Genomic DNA, 21,019 nt, shown 5'->3' with positions numbered 1-21,019 from the left:
TGTAATTGTACACGATGTGTTTAAGGACTGTTGTAAAGTAGAATATCCATTGGTTCTTTCTGGTAATGCAGTTTCTGGTTGAAAAATGAAGGAAAATTTTGATGTGTTGTGTCACATTTTTGTCATTTTGACAATTTTTTTCTCTCATTTTGGCCATTTGGTGGCTCAGATGTAATCTTATGCCTCACTTTGGTTGGTTTGTATCAACTTTCAGGCATTTGCCTTCTTGTTGTCATAATTATGGGTAAGTACTGTCATATTATGTACATTCTTTTTTGTTTCAGTCATTTTATGTGCTTTCCTAGGCACAGTGTGTCGTATTTTCATCATTTTAAGCAAAATATTGGATGTTTGGGTCATTTTTGGGGGATTTTGTGCAAATTGTGATTTTGGTACTTGGGCGGTTTGATCATTTTGAGTCTCAATTTGGTTATTCTGTGTCTAATTTTGGTCTTTTCGTCCCTCATTTTAGTTGTTTTGTGCCTCATTTTCATCATTTTGTGCCTAATTTAGGCTATTTTGTGTCTCATTTGGACCCTTTTTTACCTTTTACCTCATTTGAGTTGTTTTGTTCCTCATTGTAGTTGTTTTGTGCCTCAGTTTGTTTGCTTTGTGCCTCATTTTGGTCATTTTGTGTCCATTTGAGTCCCTTTCTGGGCATTTAATTGGCTCTTTTTGGTCTTTTTACATTATATGTTGGTGATGTTTTGCAGAATTTGCTCTGTTACTCATTTTGCACCATATTTTGGTCTTTTTATGCGTAACTGTTGTTGTTTTGGTCATTTTGAGCCATTTGTTTCAGTCTTTGTTGTGGTTTTGCAACTCATTTTTGTAATTCTGTGCTTCCTGTTGGTCATTTTACGTCTCATTTTGCTTGTTTCACGTCTTGATTTGGTTTAGTTTGTGTGTTTTTTGTTCTCCAGTTGAGGGTTAGTGTGTTAGTTTGCCTGTTGCTTCTCCTCTGTCACATCACTTTTCTTCTGTGTTGTGGTTTAGTTATGCAGTAAAAGAGAAAAACGAAATCAGACACATTGAAAATGACATCAAACTGAGGTCTGGTGATGTGTATCGATTCAATAAAACCATCTCGAATCGCAGCCGCGTTATCAATCAAACAGTTCAAACAGTTTCGGTTTCCGCTGCAGGAACAGAGAAAGTTAAACATCAGTCGTGAGTCAGGTGTCTTCCTGATAATTAACAGGTCACAAATGTGAAGATAAGGTGAAGTTATTTACTTTGTAGTGAGAAGCAGCCGAAATGGAAAAAGGATCATAAAAAGCTGCAGTGGACAGATAAGAGATGTGAGATAAAGCAGCAGAGGGAGGAGGAGAAGGAAAACAGAGCGATCTGAGCCCAGAGACCAAAGAGAAACCGAGAAGACAGCGGAGAGGAAAGAGATATACCAGGGTTTATGTTGGGTTCGGAGGATTTTTCCTGCAGAGCTGCAGACATCAGGCCTCATCAGCTGCTCCGCTGTGATTTCACCTCCTCAACACTGACCATGAGCTGCTGCTTTTCAGTCAAATACATTCATTCAGGCCAGTTTGACATCAGATCATCAGCAGAACTAACCCGGAAATCAGAGCCACTTCTCTTTCTGCTCATTTTCTTCCTCATTTTGGTTGTTTCGTGTCTCTTTCTGGGCATTTGTTTGAATCTATGTGGCCCTTTGAGTCACATTTATTGACATTTTGTGGAAAATCTTTGTTGTTTTGAACAATTTTTTGCCTCATTTTGGTTGTATTGCATCTCATTTGGTCATTTTGTCCATTTCTGGGCATTTATTTAGATCTTTGTGGTATTTTTGTTTTGTTTATTTGGGTTGTCTGGTTTTGTGAACTGTTTTGGTTCTGTTGGATCTAATGGTGATATTTTTGTGGCTCATTTTAGGTCTCATTTTGTGTGTAGTTTTGATCTTTCAGTGCCTCATTTTGGTTGTTTTGCATCTATTTTGATCATTTTGTCCACTTCTTGGCATTTATTTAGAGCTTTGTGGTATTTTTTGTAAAACCTTTTGTTTCAACCATTTGTGCCTCAATTAGGTCTTTTTGTGTCCCCTTTTGTTTGTGTTTAATGTTGGTGTTGAAAGTTGGAAAAAGACTTCAATAAATGCAGCACAATGACACAAAATATGATCACAAAGAGACAAAAAGACAAGAAAAATAAGGCAGCAAAATGACCCTGAAGAAAAACAAAATGACCACAAAAAATGAAAACTATCACTAAGACAAATGAAATTATCGCAAAAATGTAAAAAAAAAAACCACAAAAACACAAAAAATTACCACATAGAGACACAAAATCACAACATAGAGGCACAATATACATCTAAAAAAAAAGAGCATAATAACCACAAAATTACTAAAACTTGCTACAAAAAGGCACAAAATGACCACACAAAAAATGTCAAATCACTACAAAAAAGTTGCAAAACCACTACAAAAACACAAAAAACTCTTTACTAAGGAAGCACAAAATGAACACAACAAAATATGATCACAAAGACGAGCATATTTTGATCGTCTTTGTGATCATATTTGACCGTAGAGAAACACTAAATGACCAGAGAAAAGCTGCAAATAGCTGCAAGACGACAACAAAGACATAAAACCACAACAAACACAGACAAAATGACAAAAAAAACACAACATGACCAGGAAAAATGTAAAGTAATGACACATAGTGGCAAAACAACCACAAAAGACTAAGCAACCTCAAAGAGACACAAAACAACCGCAAAAGACACAAAACAACCACAAAGAGACACAAAACAACCACAAAAGACACAAAACAACCACAAATAGACACAAAACAACCACAAAGAGACACAAAACAACCACAAAAGACACAAAACAACCACAAAGATGAACGAAACAAACAAAAAGTGACACAAAACAACCACAAAGATGCGCAAAACAAAACAACCAAAAAGAGACACAAAACAATCACAGAGACACAAAATGACAAGAGACACAAATCAACTGCAAAGAGACACAACCACAGAGACACAAAACAACCACAAAGCGAACGCAAAGCGAACGCAAAGAGATACAAAATGGCAACAAAGTGAAATAAAACAACAAGTAGGCACAAACCGACACAAAAATTGTAAAATGAACACAAAGACATAAAATATCCCTGAATCACCTCATAGAACTCAGAGCGCTGCTGCTGGTGTCTGTATGATAATGTGACTGACATGAATCATGCAGGTCTGAAAGAGTCGTAAACACAGCGAGGATGGAGGTGTGTGTGTGTCTGTGTGTGTGTCTGTGTGTGTGTGTGTGTGTGTGTGTGTGTGTGTGTGTGTGTGTGTGTGTGTGTGTCTGTGTGTGTGTGTGTGTGTCTGTGTCTGTGTCTGTGTCTGTGTGTCTGTGTCTGTGTCTATGTGTGTGTGTGTGTGTGTGTGTGTGTGTGTGTGTGTGTGTGTGTGTGTGTGTGTGTGTGTGTCTGTGTGTGTGTGTGTGTGTGTGTGTGAGAGTGGAGGCTTGACGTCAGCAGCAGTGACATCCTGGCCTTTGCTGCTTGTCGTTACCTACCAGCTCTGAGACGACTGGAATACAGATGAGATGAAGAAGAAGCTGCTGCACACAAACACACACACACACACACACACACACACAGAACCCAAAAAAACACACACTCACACACAGAGAGAATACACAAACACACATGCATGAACACACACTGAAGCACACAACTTTTACATTCAGAAGCATGCAGGTAGCGAGCAAATAAAGAGGGAAGGTAAAGAGGTTGGATGCCATGAGGGGGAGGAGCCACAGTGATGTCATAAAGGGAGGGGAGGGGAGGGGAGGGGGTGAGGAGGCTGCGTTCAAGAGGCACAATATAAAAAACAAACACCACAAAACACAAACGGAGAGAAGCAACAAATCTCCTCCCACGCACACACATATATATCTATATATGTAACCGACACTAATGAGAGTGCACAAAACATGCACACACACACACACACACACACACAACCACACACACACATGCATGTATAAAACAGCTACAGAAAGCATGACGATCGTCAAAGTTTCGTGTAGTAAAGATGACTTATGAAACACAAAATGAAGATGAAACATGTAGAATCACCACAGAGACACAAAAAACACAACAATCACCTCATAAACAAACCCAGCCCGAAAAGTAAAGACAACAAAGATGCAAAGCTACCAAAAAGAGACACAAAATGACCACAAAGACATAAAAGTGCCACAGAGACTGCAACAACCACGACGAAAATGACCTTAAAGAGGAGAATGATGACCTTAGAAAGACACAAGATGAACACAGAAAATGTAAATATGAAACCACAAGGGCACACAAAACAACCACAATGAGAAAAGTAAAGAAATGACCACAAAATGACAAAAAATGATGACACGGACAAAAAATGACCACACAAAGATAAAAAAAAACTATCACAAAAATTCACAAAATGACCACAAAAAGACAAAAAAGACCACAAAAAGATGAAAAATGACCGAAAAAAGACAAAAAATAATGACAAAAAGCCACAAAATTACCCCAAATAGTCAGAAAATGACCCCAAAAACACAAAAAATTAATACAAAAGACAAAAAATGACAACACAAAGACAAAACTGCAACAAAAGAGAGAAGCGGATTCTTATAAACTGTCTTTAAAAGGTCTCTTAAAACATCAGATCAGATTTCACAGAGTGTTCAGACGCGTGTTTAAGGTTATTCCTTTACTTTCCGGAGCCGTGGACAAACTTTTCCACCTCATTCAACAAACAGAGGGAAAAACACGGCACACACAGACACACACAGACACACACGGCGCTGCAGTGCAGGTTTTATAATGTGAAATAAAGCAGGGGGATTAGCCTCTGTGTGCTCAACAGCGTCCTATTCTCATGCTGATAAAAGCTGTTTGCTGTCGCCTGAAGAGGGATTTGCTGTAAATGTAACAGCCAGATATGGTGTGTGTGTCCTCCGGTGTGTAGGCAGCGTCGCACTCATTCAGGATTTATCAGATGGTGTCGGATTGTGATGAATACGCTGCAGGTTCAGGGTCCCAGCAGACGGACAGGTGGAAGTAAAATCTGACTTTTTACCGTCGAGAGCTGAAGAACGGCCAAGATCAGCTGATTATGAAGCAGCAAACGGTCAAAATGTTAACTCACAAGGAACACGACCACAAAGAGACACAAAACAACCACAAAGAGACACAAAACGACCACAAAGAGACACAAAACGATCACAGACACAAACTGACCACAAAGAGACACAAAACGACCACAAAGAGACACAAAACAACCACAGAGACAAAATGACCACAAATAGACACAAAACAACCATAAACACACAAAACAGCTACAAAAAGACACAAAATGACCATAAAGAGACAAAACAACTGCAAAGAAACACAAAACGACCAAAATGGCACAGAAAATGATCACAAAGCAACACAAAATTACAACAAAGAAACACTTAAAGACCACAAAGAGACACAAAAGAAAACCAAACAGAAAAACAACAGAAGATGACGATAAAGAGACCAAAGACAATGGAGAGTGTGAGGATCTGCAGCTCTGAATCTACGTAGGAACCTCCAGAACTGGTCTGAGAACAGCTGTGATGTTTCTTCCTCACAGTTCTTCCTGTAACCGGCTCGGCTTTATTCATGCGGCTCGTTAATGGAGAGCCCTCGTTGCCGTGGCGTCCCGTTCCAGTGTCGACATCGTGGTTTCGTGTCACGAGTGGCGACGTGAAGCCGCGATCTGCAGTTCATGAATAAATCAGCCCAGAACGCCGCTTCTTCTTCTTCTTCTTCAGCTCCCCTCGAGATCCGTTCATCTCCTTATGCAAAACTCCAAGGTCAAACCTCGGAGATGTCGTTACAGCTGAAACCGCCGCCGTCCACCTGATTTAACTGTTCGCACCAAGACGGCGGTATTTGCAATGCTAATGTCTTCTCTTCATGCAGCCTGCGTTTTATGGCCTCCATTAATGTTTGTGTTTTCCACCTGGCCCTCCACCATCAGCTGGTACAAGCTGTGAAATATCACCCAAACATCAAACTGTACGACCTCACAGTAATCAGATTACTCCTGAGTTGAACAGTTGGGTGGTTTAGTAAAGATCCAGGCCCTACAGCAGGAAGTCAGTGCAGCTAAAGTCCTTCCATTCCTGAGATTCTGATCTTTAGATACTTCATACGTCCACCTTTATTTCTGATGACAGACTCAGTCCTCACACTGATCTTTGTTGACTCACTTTCTCTTAGTTCTCAGTTAGTTCTCTCCCATATATACAGTAAAGATAAAAATTATAATAACAGTAATATATACAATATATACAAGAATGACGAATGAAAAATGAATAAATACCGTATTTCTACTCTATAAGTGACATTAGCATAAAGTGGCTTGTGGAATAAAAGTAACTGTAAAAGTGCAGAAAATACCAGCATATATAGATCTCTTGGATGCATGTTTTTAGAGTTTTAGAATCAAATTTTTCAGTTCCTCTGTTCAGTTCTTTCGAACATGGAACCATGGAAATATTTGCAGATTTTAGTGTCTCAGTAGGAGGAGATTTGCTGTTTTTCTTGTCATGTTTCATTGTAAACTGAATATTTGCAGATTTTTTTTGACTTTCAGTTGATCAAAATTAAAAATATGAAGGTTTCATTCTCTGCTCAGTCCGATTTCTTTGTAGTTTTATTGACCGAATAATCCTAAAAAATAATAAGACTTGTTAGGCTGCAGCTGCTGATTGAGTTATTTGTTGGTTATTTTCAGGATTGTTTGGTCTCTAATATGTCAGAAAATAGTGAACAGTGTGGATCAGTGTTTCCTCAAAGATGGCAAATGTCTTGTTTTGTCCAAAGATGTTCAATTTTCTATCAGAGGAGGAAAGAAACCAGAAACGATTCACATTTTAGAAGCTTTAAACACAGAACTGAGACTTTTCGGTTAATTGATGATCAGCTACAACTAAAGCATCAACAGTTTCAGCTCCGGTGTTGCAGCTGCTGACTTTATGGATTCTGTTTGTTAGATGTTGACTTTGCAGCCGTTCACCTATCAAGAGAGAGTTTCTTCTGTCGCTATCAGAGCTGAAGTGATAAAAATATAAACTCCAGAAGGAAAAGAAGAGGGTGATCTTGGAGCTGACACCAAAAAGCCACGACTGCCTGAGATGTGTAGTCATCAGAACCCGTCTCCGTCGTCCTGGTATCTCTGAACCGCCGTCCCTCCATGCAGCTTCAACAACAGTTTCCTGTTCTTCCACCAGCAGCTGGTGGTCTGATAATGCTGCGAATGCTGGCCGTGCTGCCGCATTTAATCTCCCGTTTTCTATGCAAAGTGGCCAATTTTGTCACAAATCGGCCTCGAGGGGCTTTAAACTGCCCCCTGCTGCCCTCAGAGTGCCGCTGCCCACAGCCCTCTTCACAAGATTTGTTGGTTGTCGTGTCGGAGCCTCTGTGGTTTCATGTTCTGCTACTCTTATTTTACTCCAGAGATTTACACAAAAGAAAACGGTCAGAATCACTTTAGTGTCAAATGATTCTAAACCGTGTCACCTCTCATTATTTATAAGTTGAACAGTCGAGTATTTACTACTAGAAACAATCAAAAACAAATAGTTTAGAAAGACTACAATGGAGAGACAGGAAAAGTAATCCACCTGTGATTTCCAGTCAGTGTAACTGCATGAACATGGTTCTAAAATAAGTTGTGAACAGCAGAACTTTCTCAGTTTTGGACCTATGAGCTGGATCTGCAGTCATGGACTAAATTATTGGCACCTCTGGAATTTTTCCAGAAAATACACCATTTCTTCCCAGAAATTGTTGCAATTACAAATGTTCTTGGTGTACATGTGTTTATTTCCTTGATGTGCATTGGAAGAACACAAAAAAGCAAAAGAAAAAGGACAAAATTGATATAATTTCATAATTGACATGAAAATTCAAAAAATGGGTCAGACAAAATTGTGGGCACTAAACTCAATATTTGGTTGCCACCCTTTGGAAGAAATAACTGAAACCAGTCGCTTCCTAGAACCATCAACGAGCTTCTTCCACCTCTCAAATGGAATTTTAGACCGTTCTTCTTTTGCAAACTGCTCCAGGTCTCTCAGATTTGAAGGGTTCCTTCTTGCAACAGCAATTTTAAGATCTCTCCATTGGTGTTCAGTGGGATTTAGATCCCTGGAATTTCACTTTTGGCTTTTTTCTTCTGCTTTTTTGTGTTTTTCCAATTCACATCAAAGAAATAAACACGTGTATACCAAAAACATTTGTAATTGCCACAATTTCTAGAAGAAATGGTGGATTTTTTGGAAAAATTCCAGTGGTGCCAATACTTTCTTCTAAGACTGTGACTATGATGAAGACTATGACTGTCTTCATCATGGCTCCACGTAGAGAAGAATTAACAGAGTCATTTTAAAAATCTGCTTGTTCGACTTTACAAAAACAAAAACAATCTCTTGCCAAATTAAATTTCACATTAATTATTCTGTTTGGAGCTGCAGTAATTAAGTGATCAGTCGACTATTTTGATTAATTGGCTTGAGAAGTTTTATACAACAGAAAGTACTTAAATGTGAATATTTTCTCGTTTCTTTCCTACTCTGTGACAGAAAACTAATTAATCTTTGGACAAAACGAGACATTTGGGCAACACTGATGCACATTTTTCACTATTTTCAGTTTTTGTATTTTCCCGCTGATAAACGATAGAATTTCAGCATTTTTTGGCTCCTTTAGAAGGATAAATCATGGAAATACATTCTAGTAGAAGCTGCTGGCCAGATGTTTTTTGGCTTTTTGTGGCAACTTTGCATCTCTGTAGTCATTTTGATTGTTTTTTTGGAGGTTTTGTGTCCCTTTTGTCTCTTTGTGGTCACTTTGTGTCACTATAATTATGTTGCATCTCGTTGTAGTACTTTCATGTCTCTTTATAGTCATGTTGTACCTGTATTTTGTCATGTTTTTAAAGAAAACCCTTTTCCTTTAGAAGGGTAAATCATGTAAATATATTCCAGTAGAGGCTGTTAATGTGCAGAATATTTGCTCTTTTAAAGCTGCTGAGGAGAACGGAGCAAACTGGAGGCGTGAAGGGGTTAAATTAGAGCAAATGTTTAAAATGCAAATGAAAGGCTGGTGAGCCGTTCAGGCCTTTAACCCGTCGGTTGTGTAACACCCGGACGAACACGACGAGGTCGCAGAGGAGAGAAATCCAGCAGCGTGTAATCTGGTTAAACGACATCATCCCTCCACTTTCTCTAACGTATTGATTTTGTGCCTCGGCATCGGCGTGGATTCACTGCGGAGCTTCTTCTGTCGGCTACGATGGGATTCTCCGCCTGGTCGGCTTCAGCACTTCCAGCACTTAATGAGGTCGGTTTAAGACAACAGACTCCTCTAGACTCTGAAGTCTGATCTGGAACCTCCAGCAGACCGACGGGTGTAGAGTCGACATTTTACATCAGGATACGACTTGATTTGATGCTAGACACAAAAGGAAACCTCACATGGTTTTAATTTCCATCACTAATCCAAGAAAAGTCTGATTGAGCGTCTTTTATTCTGATTTAAGGTTTCCTGGTTTCACCCAAAAACTACCAGAGAGAAAGAGGAGGTTTAATCAGAGCAGCTGCTTTATTTCAGTGTTTAGTTTCCATTTAAACTGAAAAAGTAACAACTCCTCATCTTCATCCTCCTCCTCCTTCCATCTCTCTCACTTCCTCCTCTTCTTCTACGGCTTCCTCCTCCTCCTTCATCACCTCCTCATCCTCTTCCTTCCTTTCTTCCTCCTCCTCTTCCTCCTCCTCCGTCTCTCTCAGCTCCTCCACATCTTTCTTTATCATAGACTCTCTCCGACGTCTCCATCAGTCTTCCACTCTGAACTCTCCTCCTCTTCCTCCCTTTCATTCATCATCCAGACCAAACCTCTGCTTAACCTTTCCTCTCCCGTCCTCCCTTCTTATCACTGCATCACATCTTCCTCCTCCTCCTCCTTCTCCACAGCCGTGATCCTGCATCTAAACTCCTCTTATTCTATCTCTCCAGTTTAACCTCTCGTGTGCTGCTAAATTAGCATTAGCGTCAGCATTAGCGTTGCCATTCAGGTGTGTTTTCAATGAAAGGAAGCCGAAGACGTGAACAGATTTACATTTACGCTGCACGGACAGCTGCTTTAAAAGAAATATTGGGGGTGTTTCGTGTATGTGGGTTTTTTTGTGTCTCTCTGTGATCATTTTGTGTCTCTTTGTGGTCATTTTGTGTCTCTCTGTGGTCATTTTGTGTCTCTGTGATCATTTTGTGTCTCTTTGTGGTCATTTTGTGTCTCTTTGTGGTCATTTTGTGTCTCTCTCTGATCATTTTGTGTCTCTTTGTGGTCATTTTGTGTCTCTCTGTGATCATTTTGTGTCTCTGTGATCATTTTGTGTCTCTTTGTGGTCACTTTGCAATTGTGCAGTCTCGTAGAATCTCATTTATTGTCCTTTTTGCACCATTTTGTGCGTCGTTTCTTTTTTTTGGTGATTTGGTATACTTTTATGGTCATTTGTGTTTTTTTATGGCCATTTTGCATCTCTTTGTGGTTGTTTTGTGCATCTTTGTGGTGGTTCATATTTCTTTGTAATCATTTTGTGTGTTTTTTTTAATCTTGTCGCTGAGCTCTGTTTTTAAAACCACAGATCTTATGTTACAGTCTGTTGGCTGCGAGTTGTTTGGAGTCCTGTAGTTGAATAATCTATTCTTTAATCAACGTACCATTAGTACAGTGTTGGTGTGTCCCTGTGTGGAATTACAAGTTTAGACCACATCACATCCTCAGCGTCAGAATGAAACCTGATTTTGTGTTGAGGTTTGTTTCGTCTCTGAGCTCTGGTTAAAGCTCTGAATCCATTACAGCCGACTCTGATGCACATCACCATAAACAAGTGGCAGCGTCTTCCATTCCTGCTCTGAGGGATTGTGAGGCTTCCAGTCGGATCAGAGGCTTCTTTACACCACCAGACTAAAAGATGTGTGAAAGTGCAGCTTTCCCAGACAGAATATTCCACATGTGAGCTATAAATCTAAACACAGGCAGCACGGCGGCGATGCAGCGTCCTCAGGAATCCTGATCACACTTCATTAATCAGCCGGGGGCCACACAGGGGCCTCAGGGATCATCACAGCAGCAGGGACTCATTCATCAGAGTGGACCCCCACCCAGAGCAGCATGTCGCCCTCTACTGGTCACTTCTAACACTCTGCCCTGCAGCAGGTTCTGGGTGTTTTTACTCACTGTGGCCTCATTTTTAACTGCAATATAAAGTCCTGCACCTCCATAGAAAAACAACCGTGACTTTTTCGTCATTTTGCATTTTTTTGATGATCATTTTGCATCTTTTTATGGTCATTTAGCTTCTTTTGGTGGTCATTATGCATCTTTTTTTTCAATTTATTGTTATTTTGGATCTTTTTCTTTTCACTATGCATTGTTTTGTGGTCTTTTTTCACCCATTTGTCGTTATTTTGCATCTTTTTGTGATCGTTTTGCATCCATTTGTGGTGTTTTTGCATCTTTTTGTGGTAATTTTACATTTTGCATTTGAATTTATTTGACAAAATATGAACTTTCACCTGGAATCAACACATCCAACATCTTTCCAATCATTTATGAGCTACAGATATTTAGCTATTTACATTTTTACCCACAGATGTTACCAACGCTGAAAAAAATGAGACTCTACATGCTATAGATATTTAACTATTTAGATTTATCCAAAATGACAGTTTGTTCAAAATGTTTCTTAAGTAACATTGAATATTAAAAAATGAGCTGAAACAGCCTAAAATGACTCAACGTTGTAACTTGAAACTTGTCCAAAGTACTCAAAAATATCCAAAAAAAACCCTTGAAAACTGTCCAAAATTGCTTACAACTTGTTCAAAATTACCATTTTTGAGTCGTTCAGACAAACTGAGTCATTTTGGACAATATTTAGTCCATTCTTGAGTCTCTGCTCATCATCAGTAGAAAGATGTTTCTCCATGCTGAATGTATCTCCAACAACCTGCTCCTCTGTTCACTGTTTCTGAGTCATGCTGCATTTATTTATTCATCCAGTAGCTTTGATTTTACTCTCAGTCTCTCTTGTTGTCTCTGTTGTGTGTCTGTTGGTCATTTTCTCTCATTTTTGCCGTTTTGTCTCACTTATGTAATTGTGCATCTCATTTTTGTAATTCTGTGTCTCATTTTTGTGATTTTGGGTCTAACTTTTGTAATTTTGTGTCTTTTTTTTTAAAGTTTTGTGGGTGTGGTCGTTTTGTCTCCACATACTGTAGATATTTATCTATTTCCATGTTTCCTCTCCAGACTTTTCCTCTCTACTCTGCTCATCATCAGTAGAAAGATGTTTCTCCATGCTGAATGTATCGTCCAACAACTTGCTCTTCTGTTCACTGTTTCTGAGCCATGCTGACTTTATTTACTGATCCAGTAGCTTTGATTTTCCTCTTGTTGTTCTGAAAACTCTCAAAATTTTTGTCACCTGACTGCCAGTTTCAGCTGAGTTGATCAAGACTTCATGGTTGCACCAGAAAGTGTTGAATTTTTTATTTTTGAGTTTAGGAGGATTTTAAGCTTAGCTTGTACGACAAGATCTTCAAGAACTGTCAAAAATTTAAAGATCAGACGTTTCTGGCAGATATTTGGAGACATTTTTAAAACAGAAAGTTTGAACCCAGCTGCTGGGTTTTGTAGCTCAGAGAGTGAAGGTAACGTGGAGAATTTATTTCCTGGTGGAGGGTTAACATGGACCAACTCAGCTTTACTACCAGGTGGGATTTATGGGAACATTTCTGTATCATAAAACTCCTTCAAGTCCACAAATCACTTGCAGATTGGGTGGACGGCTCCAGTGTGCCATGGAAGCTACAATGTTTGCCTCCGTAATGTAATGGAGTAGAAATAATGAATGTTTGTATTCAGAGGCTTCGGTTCAGTAACTTCAGCCTCCTTTATCTCTCTGGAGACACTTTCCATTTATATCGTGTTGAATTAGAATATGGAGTCCTTGACCTGCACGTGTGTTCAGGAATATTGCATTAGTCATCTGCAGTTGGAGGCTCTGAGTGGATTTAGGTCAGCAAACGCAGGTTTCTTTATGGAAACTCAGACCTGCAGCAGAATCCAGCTGGTCCAGATCCTGCAGCTGCTGTTCTTCACACACCTCTAACAGACAAATCTGGATCTGCAGCAGCACGTAAAAATAGGTGATAAAATCCTCACTATCGCTAATTTAAACTAGAACAATGCAGTGAGGAACAGTTCTGTCGTCTGGAACTGTAGCGAGACAAACGGGAGAACTACAAATCTAAGATTCATCATCAGAGTCCAGATTTCTTCTGATGTTTACTGGTGGTTCTGGTTCAGAGTGGTTCCTTCTTCTTCTTTTTCTTGTTCTTCTTTTTCTTGTTCTTCTTTTTCTTGTTCTTCTCCTTCTTCTTTTCATTCTTCTTTTCCTTCTTCTCCTTCTTCTTCTTGTTCTCCTTCTTGCTCTTCTTCTTGTTCTTTTTCTTCTTGTTCTTCTTCTCCTCCTTCTTGTTCTCCTCCTCCTTCTTTTTCTTCTTGTTCTACTTCTGCTTCTCCTTCTTGTTTTTCTTTTCATTCTTCTTCTTCTCCTTCTTCTTGCTCTTCTTCTTGTTCTTTTTCTTCTCCTTCTTCTTCTTCTCTTCCTCCTTCTTCTTGGTCTCCATCAGTTGTAGTTTCTTTGCAGCCATTTCTCCTTTAACATCTGGTTCACAGTTTCCTCAAACAGTTTCTGCTGCTGGAAATCTAAGAATCATTGATGTGACTCTAATCTGAGTCATTTTGGTTCTTTTAGGTCATTTTATCAACTTTTACTGTGTGTCGCTTTACGATCTCACGGGTCCCTTTCAATCATTTCGTGTCTCTTTGTAGACATTTTGCATCTCTGTTTGGCTGTTTGGCATCTCTGGGGGTTTATTTTGTGTCATTTTCCAGACATTTTGTTTCACTTTGTGGCCAATGTGTGCCTCTTTTTGTCATTTCGTGTCCCATTGTGGACCATTTTGTGTCCATTTGCAGTCATTTTGTGTCTCTTTGTAGACATTTAGCACCTCTTTTTGTCATTTGGCATCTGTTTGTGGTCATTTTGTGTCCTTTTGTGGTTGTTTTGTGTCTCTGTGTTGTGTTGAACATTCCGTCACATGCTGCTCTTCCAGGTGTTTCTCCGTAATGTTTAACGTTGTGGTCCAGCTCCTCCAGGTTTCCCTCCATCCTTGTCAGCTCGGCTGCTGCACCTCCAGCTGTCTGCATCACGTTTCATTATGTTTACGTTCTCCGTTTCTATGGTGACACATGAAAGCCACAGCTGTCTCTCTTGTTGCACATCTGGCTGCCTTTTCACCCAAACATTGCTCCTCTGTCAGCTGATTCCTACGTGGGATGGTCTTCAGTCACCTATCTGTTTGTAGCTGAGCGTTACTGTTCATGTTTTCATCTACAGATCCCTCTCTGACGTGCTTCATTGTTTCCCTCTGAATGTATTTTCCCTGGAGGACGAGTTAAAAGAGAAGGGGTTAGATCTGACAGAGATGTGAAACAGGAGAAGATTTAAGGTCGCAGCAGACGAGATGGAAAAGAAGACGTTCACTGGACCACAGTGTGGAACTGTTGCTGCTCAGCTTTAGTTTGAGGTCATTTTGCATTTCTTAGATTGTTTGGAGTCTCTTTGTGGTCATTTTGCATCTTTTATGGTGGTTTCGTGTCGTGTTGGGGTCACTTTGTGTTTCTGTTTGGTCATGTTGCGTCTCATTATGGTCATTTTGTGTCTCTGAGGTCTATTTTCATGTCTTTGTGGTTGTTTTGTTTCTCTTTGCAATTATTTTGCGACTCTTTGAGGGCCTTTTCCACTTTATCGTGGTGGTTTTGTGTCTCTTTGCGATGGCTCTGCATGTGAAACAGGATATTTGAGAACACAACAGATTTAGTCGAAAGGATGTTTGGATGTCGTTGCCCCAGTTTCCCAGCATGCCGCTGGTCTGAGCGGCGGCGTTTTCCCTCCCACCGTGACTCCTCAGAGCGTTAATGAATCCTCCCCCTTCGTTTGGCTAATTAATGGACTGTTTACGCCCCGCTGACACACAAACTCTTCAAACGCAACAGATGACAAACACTGAGACGCACACACTGGTGCTCAGCTGCTTTGAAATCCCATCAAAGGTGGATTTGTCCACTTTTTCATGATGCTTTTGTGTCTCTTTGTGGTAGTTTTGTGTCACTTTGTGATAATTTTGTGCCTCTGTGGTAATTTTGTGTCTCATTGTGGTTGTTTTATGTCTTTTTGTTGCTGTTTTGTGTCTCTTTGTGGTGGTTTTGTGCCTCTGTGGTGGTTTTGTTTGTCTTTGCGGTGGTTTTGTGCCTCTGTGGTGGTTTTGTGTGTCTTTGCGGTGGTTTTGTGCCTCTGTGGTGGTTTTGTGTGTCTTTGCGGTGGTTTTGTGTCTCTTTGTAGTGGTTTTGTGTCGTTTTGGTTTCACTTTGTGTCTCTTTGTGGTCATTTTGCATCCTTTGTGGTGGTTTTGTGTTGTTTTGGGTTAGGGTTAGACAACTCCACGTCTCTCCTCAGAGCGTTAATGAATCCTCCCCCTTCGTTTGGCTAATTAATGGACTGTTTACGCCCCGCTGACACACAAACTCTTCAAATGCAACAGATGACAAACACTGAGACGCACACACTGGTGCTCAGCTGCTTTGAAATCCCATCAAAGGTGGATTTTACGGTTTCCATCGCTTCATTGTTGTTTGTCTGCAGCACAAAAGGACATTTTCAGATTCCATCTACGTGCAGCAGGGTTTTTTTTTAATAGCAGCGTTGTGGTTTTGTGCAGAGGGAATTACAGATATTGTATCATCACAGTAGCTCAGTTCACCTCATTCTGCTGCAGAGTTCTTCCTGCTGTGACCGGCCATCAGGTCTGGTTTCCTTCCTGGTGTCCCTCCATCATCCTTTGACCCCCACGGCTGTGAAGAAGCCGTTAAATTATATTCATTGTGATTCTTGCTGCCGTTTTGGACCCGCAGAGCCAGAGGTTGTTCAGTTTGGCCTCACAGCTGTGGAGCTGCTCTTAATAAATCTGAAGAAGGTTTTTCAGGTGGAAATTTCCAGAAAAAATAGTCAAGACTTCCCCCTCTGGCTGGTTTTAGCTCCTCTTACGTTTTTTACTCACTGTGGGTTCATTTTTCTCTGCAGTAAAAAGTCCTGCATCTCCATGGAAACAGAGAGAACTGAGAATGGCACAGTTTATATCATAGAAACCAAGAAAAAGATGATAAATTTTTATATTTAGAAAAAAATCTATGTAAAAATAATCAGCTAATATCTAAAATCACAGAAAACGCTTAAATATACATCAAAACAAATAGTAATCTGTTCTTTTACAACATTTAACTGTAAAAATCCACTTTTATTTTTATTATGTTTAAATCTGAAAAGATTATTATTATCTTACTGATGTTTGACACTATTCAAAAAGTCATTTTTTTACACACACACACACACACACACACACACACATATATATCTTCTTTTTGTGGCTGTCTAGTTTTGGTCGCTTTACATGTTTTTGTTGTTTTGTGTGTTATCTTGGTCAGTTTTCATCTTTTTGTGGTCGTTTTATGTTTTATTTTGTGTCTTATTTTGGTCATTTTACGCGTTTTTGTGGTTGTTTTGTCCTATTTGATTACTCTACATCTTTTTTGGTTTTCTGGTGTCTTATTTTGGTCATTGTCTTCATTCTGTAATTTTACATCTTTTTGTGGTTGTTTTGTGTCTTATTTTATGTAGTTTTACATCTTTTTGTGGTTGTTTTGTGTCTTTTTTTTGTAATTTCTTCAAACATGTAAAGACACTGCCGTATTTGAACCCAGAACAGGATGTTTTTCTCAACTTTAACCAAGTAAACCTTAGAGAAGGAGTGAAAACTGAAATTAAACAACAGAAAATGAAAGTTAATTCAAAGACTGATTCATGGATTGCTGGTTTCCTTCAAAACGTCATTAAAATTGCAGTTTAGTTGCATAGGAAGCGCATTTCACCTCCAGAAGTTCTTGATTTCTTTGTTTTTTGTTATAAAGAACCTGCTGCAAAGTCTATTTTTGCTGAATTTTGAATGAGACATGATGAAAACATCAGTTTCCTGCTCAGATCTGGTTCATTTTCAGCTCTTTCTTGTGTTGTTATAGTTTCTGGCCGATAATTGCCGTCGTTTTAGTCTCTTTTTGTTGAATAACAGCATCCTCTTAAACCCTCCGGCTGCTCCAGAGGGTTCTGATGCGTTTAGCGAAGCGAGAAAACGTCTGACGATTTCTGCTGCTGCTTTCTGAATCCCCACATCATCCGTCAGACGGTGACGGCCATAAAGACGAGAGGAAGCCCATTACGGCTCAGCGTTCCTCTTCATACATTCATCCGGGGCCCATATCGGCCCTCCGTCGGGTTCACGGGGCCACGGATTCAAAGGCAGTGAACACGGAGCGTAAAGCGCTACAGAGGGTCGAGGACGTAATAAAAACCATCCTTCAGCTGCTCGTAAAAAGCCTCAGGAGTTCGGTTCTCCAAAAAATCTTTGGTTGTGGTTCAGACGGACGCCAGTCGATGGTGATTCAGCGCCTCGTAAACGACGTCGTAACTCCACCGTGTTTTCCTGTAAAGTCCCGATCACGACTCCTAATTACCAGAGTTTGGTCTTTAATTAGTTTTAATGATATTTACTGCAGAGACAAGAAACTCTCACTTTGTCTTCAGAGTCTCTTGAACCTTTTCAGGCGCAAATCTTACTGATAAACCTCCATTACAGAGTAAAGAAATGTAAATAACGGACAGAATTGTGTTTTATATTTTGTATTTGGGTGAAGAAAATATTTAAGTAGGAAGAACTGGAAACTTTAAGCTGTAGGAACATTTATTTTAGAGACTTTTGTTGTTGTTTTGGGACTTTTGTTGGTCCTTTTACACCTTTTTATGGTTGTTTGTCTCTTTTTTTAGGTTATTTTATACCTTCTGTTGTGGTTTTGTGTGTTATGTTGGTAATTTTGCATCTTTTTTGCTTGTTTTGTGTCTTATTTTTGCCATTTTATACCTCTTAGTGGCTGTCTTGTCTCTTATTTTGGTCATTTGACATCATTTGTGGTTATTTTTTGTCTTGTTTTGGTCAATTTCTGTGTTTTTGTGTTTGTTTTGTGTCTTATTTTTGTAATGTTGCATCTTTTTGTGGCTGTTTTGTGTCATTTTTGTCCTTTTACATATTTTTTCTTTTTTGCCTCTTATTTTGATCATTTTATATGCTTTTGTTTGGGGTTTTTTTGTCCTGTTTTGGTTAGTTTACGTGTTTTGTGGCTTATTTTTTTGTAATTTTACATCTTTTGTGGTTGTTTTGTTCACATTTTTTTCTTGTTGTCAATAGTGTGGGGCTATTTCATTCTGTTTTTCACAATTTTTCATATTTCTGAAGCATTTTATTACATTTTGTTTACATCTTTACGGGGCTATTTCACTCTTTTAAACACTTTCATTAATAATTTTGGTGATAATTTCTTCATTTAGTCAAATTTTATTAACGTTGGGGGAAAAAATTACAAAAAAAGTCAAATTTTTTTTAAAATTACAACTTCTCCGTACTTAAACTGCTTGTAACTCCTTGTATTATTCATAGTTTGAAGGTAAAACTTCCTAAATATACTGATTCTGTGGTAGTTGAGGTATTTTTCATGGAAAGACTGAGTATTTTTGTTAAGTTCTGTGGTTTTTGGCTCTCTCTCCTGCAGCTCTACATCCAGACGACCACGCTGACCATCTCCATGAACCTGAGTGCGTCTGTCGCCCTCGGGATGCTCTACATGCCCAAAGTCTACGTCATCATCTTCCACCCGGAGCTCAACGTCCAGAAGAGGAAGCGGTCCTTCAAGGCCGTCGTCACGGCAGCCACCATGTCCACCCGGCTGTCCCACAAAGCCAGCGACCGGCCCAACGGCGAGGCCAAGACGGAGCTGTGCGAGAACGTCGACCCCAACAGTGAGTAAACGGAACAATGGAAGAACTCTGATTCTGTAACCTGATGACGCTACAATCAGACGCTTCTTTGAGGGAAAAGTTTAGTAAATTCTTCTGCTTCTCTTCACTGCTGAGAGTCACATGTTCAAACTGAACGTAAAACCAGACTGAGGCCATCAGACATCAGAAATCAGCCCTGCTACCACAGAATTTAGACTTGTTTTCTTTAAAAAAAAACCTTAAGCTGATTGATCACTGATCAAAATAGTTGCTAATAAGTTTATTAGACAACAACTAATCAATTAATCTGATTCCACCAAGGTCAAGAAATGTCAGAAGTAAGTGAAAAAGACCAAAATGACGTCTTCAGATTCATTAGTTGTTAATATTTCAGAACAGAGCAGCAGCTACCAATGATCTGTCTTCGGTTTTCCATCAATTGATTACTTTTTTGATCAAAACAATATCAGAAAATGGTGACTAATCTATTATTTTGTCCAAAAACATTCAATTTAGTGTCACAGAGGAGGAAAGAATCAAGAAAATATTCACATTTAAGAAGCCAAAATCACAGAATTTAGACTTTTTTTCTTTACAAATGTGTTTTTTTTAAGGTCATTAAATGTCACAAATTAGTGAAAAAGCTCCTGCAACACGGAGCCTTAATTTGTCTTAAATATTTCAGAGCTGAGCTGTAACTAACGATGATTTGTGTTGCTAATTGATCCATTGATTATTTTCTGGATTGATTAGTTGTTTGATCTATAAAATGTCAGAAAATAGTGAAAAATGTCTTGTTTTGTTGCAAAATATTCAGTTTAGCGTCACAGAGGAGGAAAGAAACCAGAAAATATCACATCAAAGAATCTGTAATCACTGAATTTGGACAAATCTCTGTATTAAGATAACAAATAAGATTAAACTTTATAAACCCGAAAGGAAATTCTTTGATTAAGATACTACAATATTTAATATATTTTATATATAATACAGTTTTAGGACTCCTCTGTTCATTTTCTGTATTTTATTTAATGTATTTTATTGAAATGTGGTGAAACAGAAAACAAACATTCAATCAGAGGATTTAGACGTTTCTTATTTTTAAAATTACTAAAACTAAATAGTCTGTGATGAATTAAATCCGTTAAATGGTTGCAGATGCAGTTTTCATTTTAAAAAACAAAGCTTCAGTTTAAATAAATCAATCAAACTTTATCGATTCAGCAGTTTATGACAAATCAAAGTTCTTTACAGGAAGAAAACACAGTGAGTTTATACGTTCTTAGGTGATAGAACATCACAAACATTGGATTTATTGATGCTAACCGACACAGTTACTGCACATGTGACTCAGTGAGAACACGAAGATTTTACTAAATGCATCATCAGCTGCTAGTCGTGTCTCTAAATCAGGTTTTCTAAAGTTTTTACAGCCGTGTCTCTGAGAAATAACAATCAGAAACTCCAGACTGCAGACTGAATTTTCATGTAATTCTAATATCTGCATGTAAACGATCAAAAAATCCTCATTTCTGAACAGAATTATGGAATTATCTCCAAATAAAATGGAAACTCAGGATCAGGCTGAGTTATTAATTAAATATTCATGTAATAAAGTGATGTATTTATTTGGAAACTCAAACCAAACCACCTGCAGGATGTAAAACCGTAAAAATGTTTATAAAAACCCTGAGCCTTGTTGACCCTCCATCCGCCCCGACCTCCTCACTAGTTTATTTACTCAACAGAATTTTAAAAACTCAAAAACTTCATTTCTCTGAGACACGGTTGCTTCTCGTTATCCCGCCGGACGCTGTAGATCTCCAACAGATCAATCAATCAGCTTAGATCAGACTAATTGACCCTGTGATGAAAATATTTGCCAGTATTCTGCGACAGGAAACACATTTTTGCTTGTTGACAGCTGCTCAGACAGAACAAAGACGAATGATGCCGTTCAA

At 39.0% G+C, this 21,019-nt stretch overlaps 1 protein-coding gene across 2 annotated transcripts in view; it reads left to right on the top strand.

Annotated features, from left to right (window-relative positions):
- Window positions 1-21,019, top strand: part of LOC111564152 (metabotropic glutamate receptor 7-like) — a 202,611-nt gene that overhangs the window by 169,061 nt on the left and 12,531 nt on the right. For both annotated transcript variants that reach the window (XM_023263568.3, XM_023263570.3), the window contains exon 9: window positions 18,833-19,079. In XM_023263568.3, coding sequence (XP_023119336.1) covers window positions 18,833-19,079 — 247 coding nt within the window. The remainder of the gene's footprint in view (window positions 1-18,832; window positions 19,080-21,019) is intronic.

Source organism: Amphiprion ocellaris, chromosome 5, assembly GCF_022539595.1.
Source record: "Amphiprion ocellaris isolate individual 3 ecotype Okinawa chromosome 5, ASM2253959v1, whole genome shotgun sequence".
In the NCBI taxonomy this organism is placed as follows: domain Eukaryota; kingdom Metazoa; phylum Chordata; class Actinopteri; family Pomacentridae; genus Amphiprion; species Amphiprion ocellaris.
This window is presented reverse-complemented; position numbering and strand designations above follow the sequence as displayed.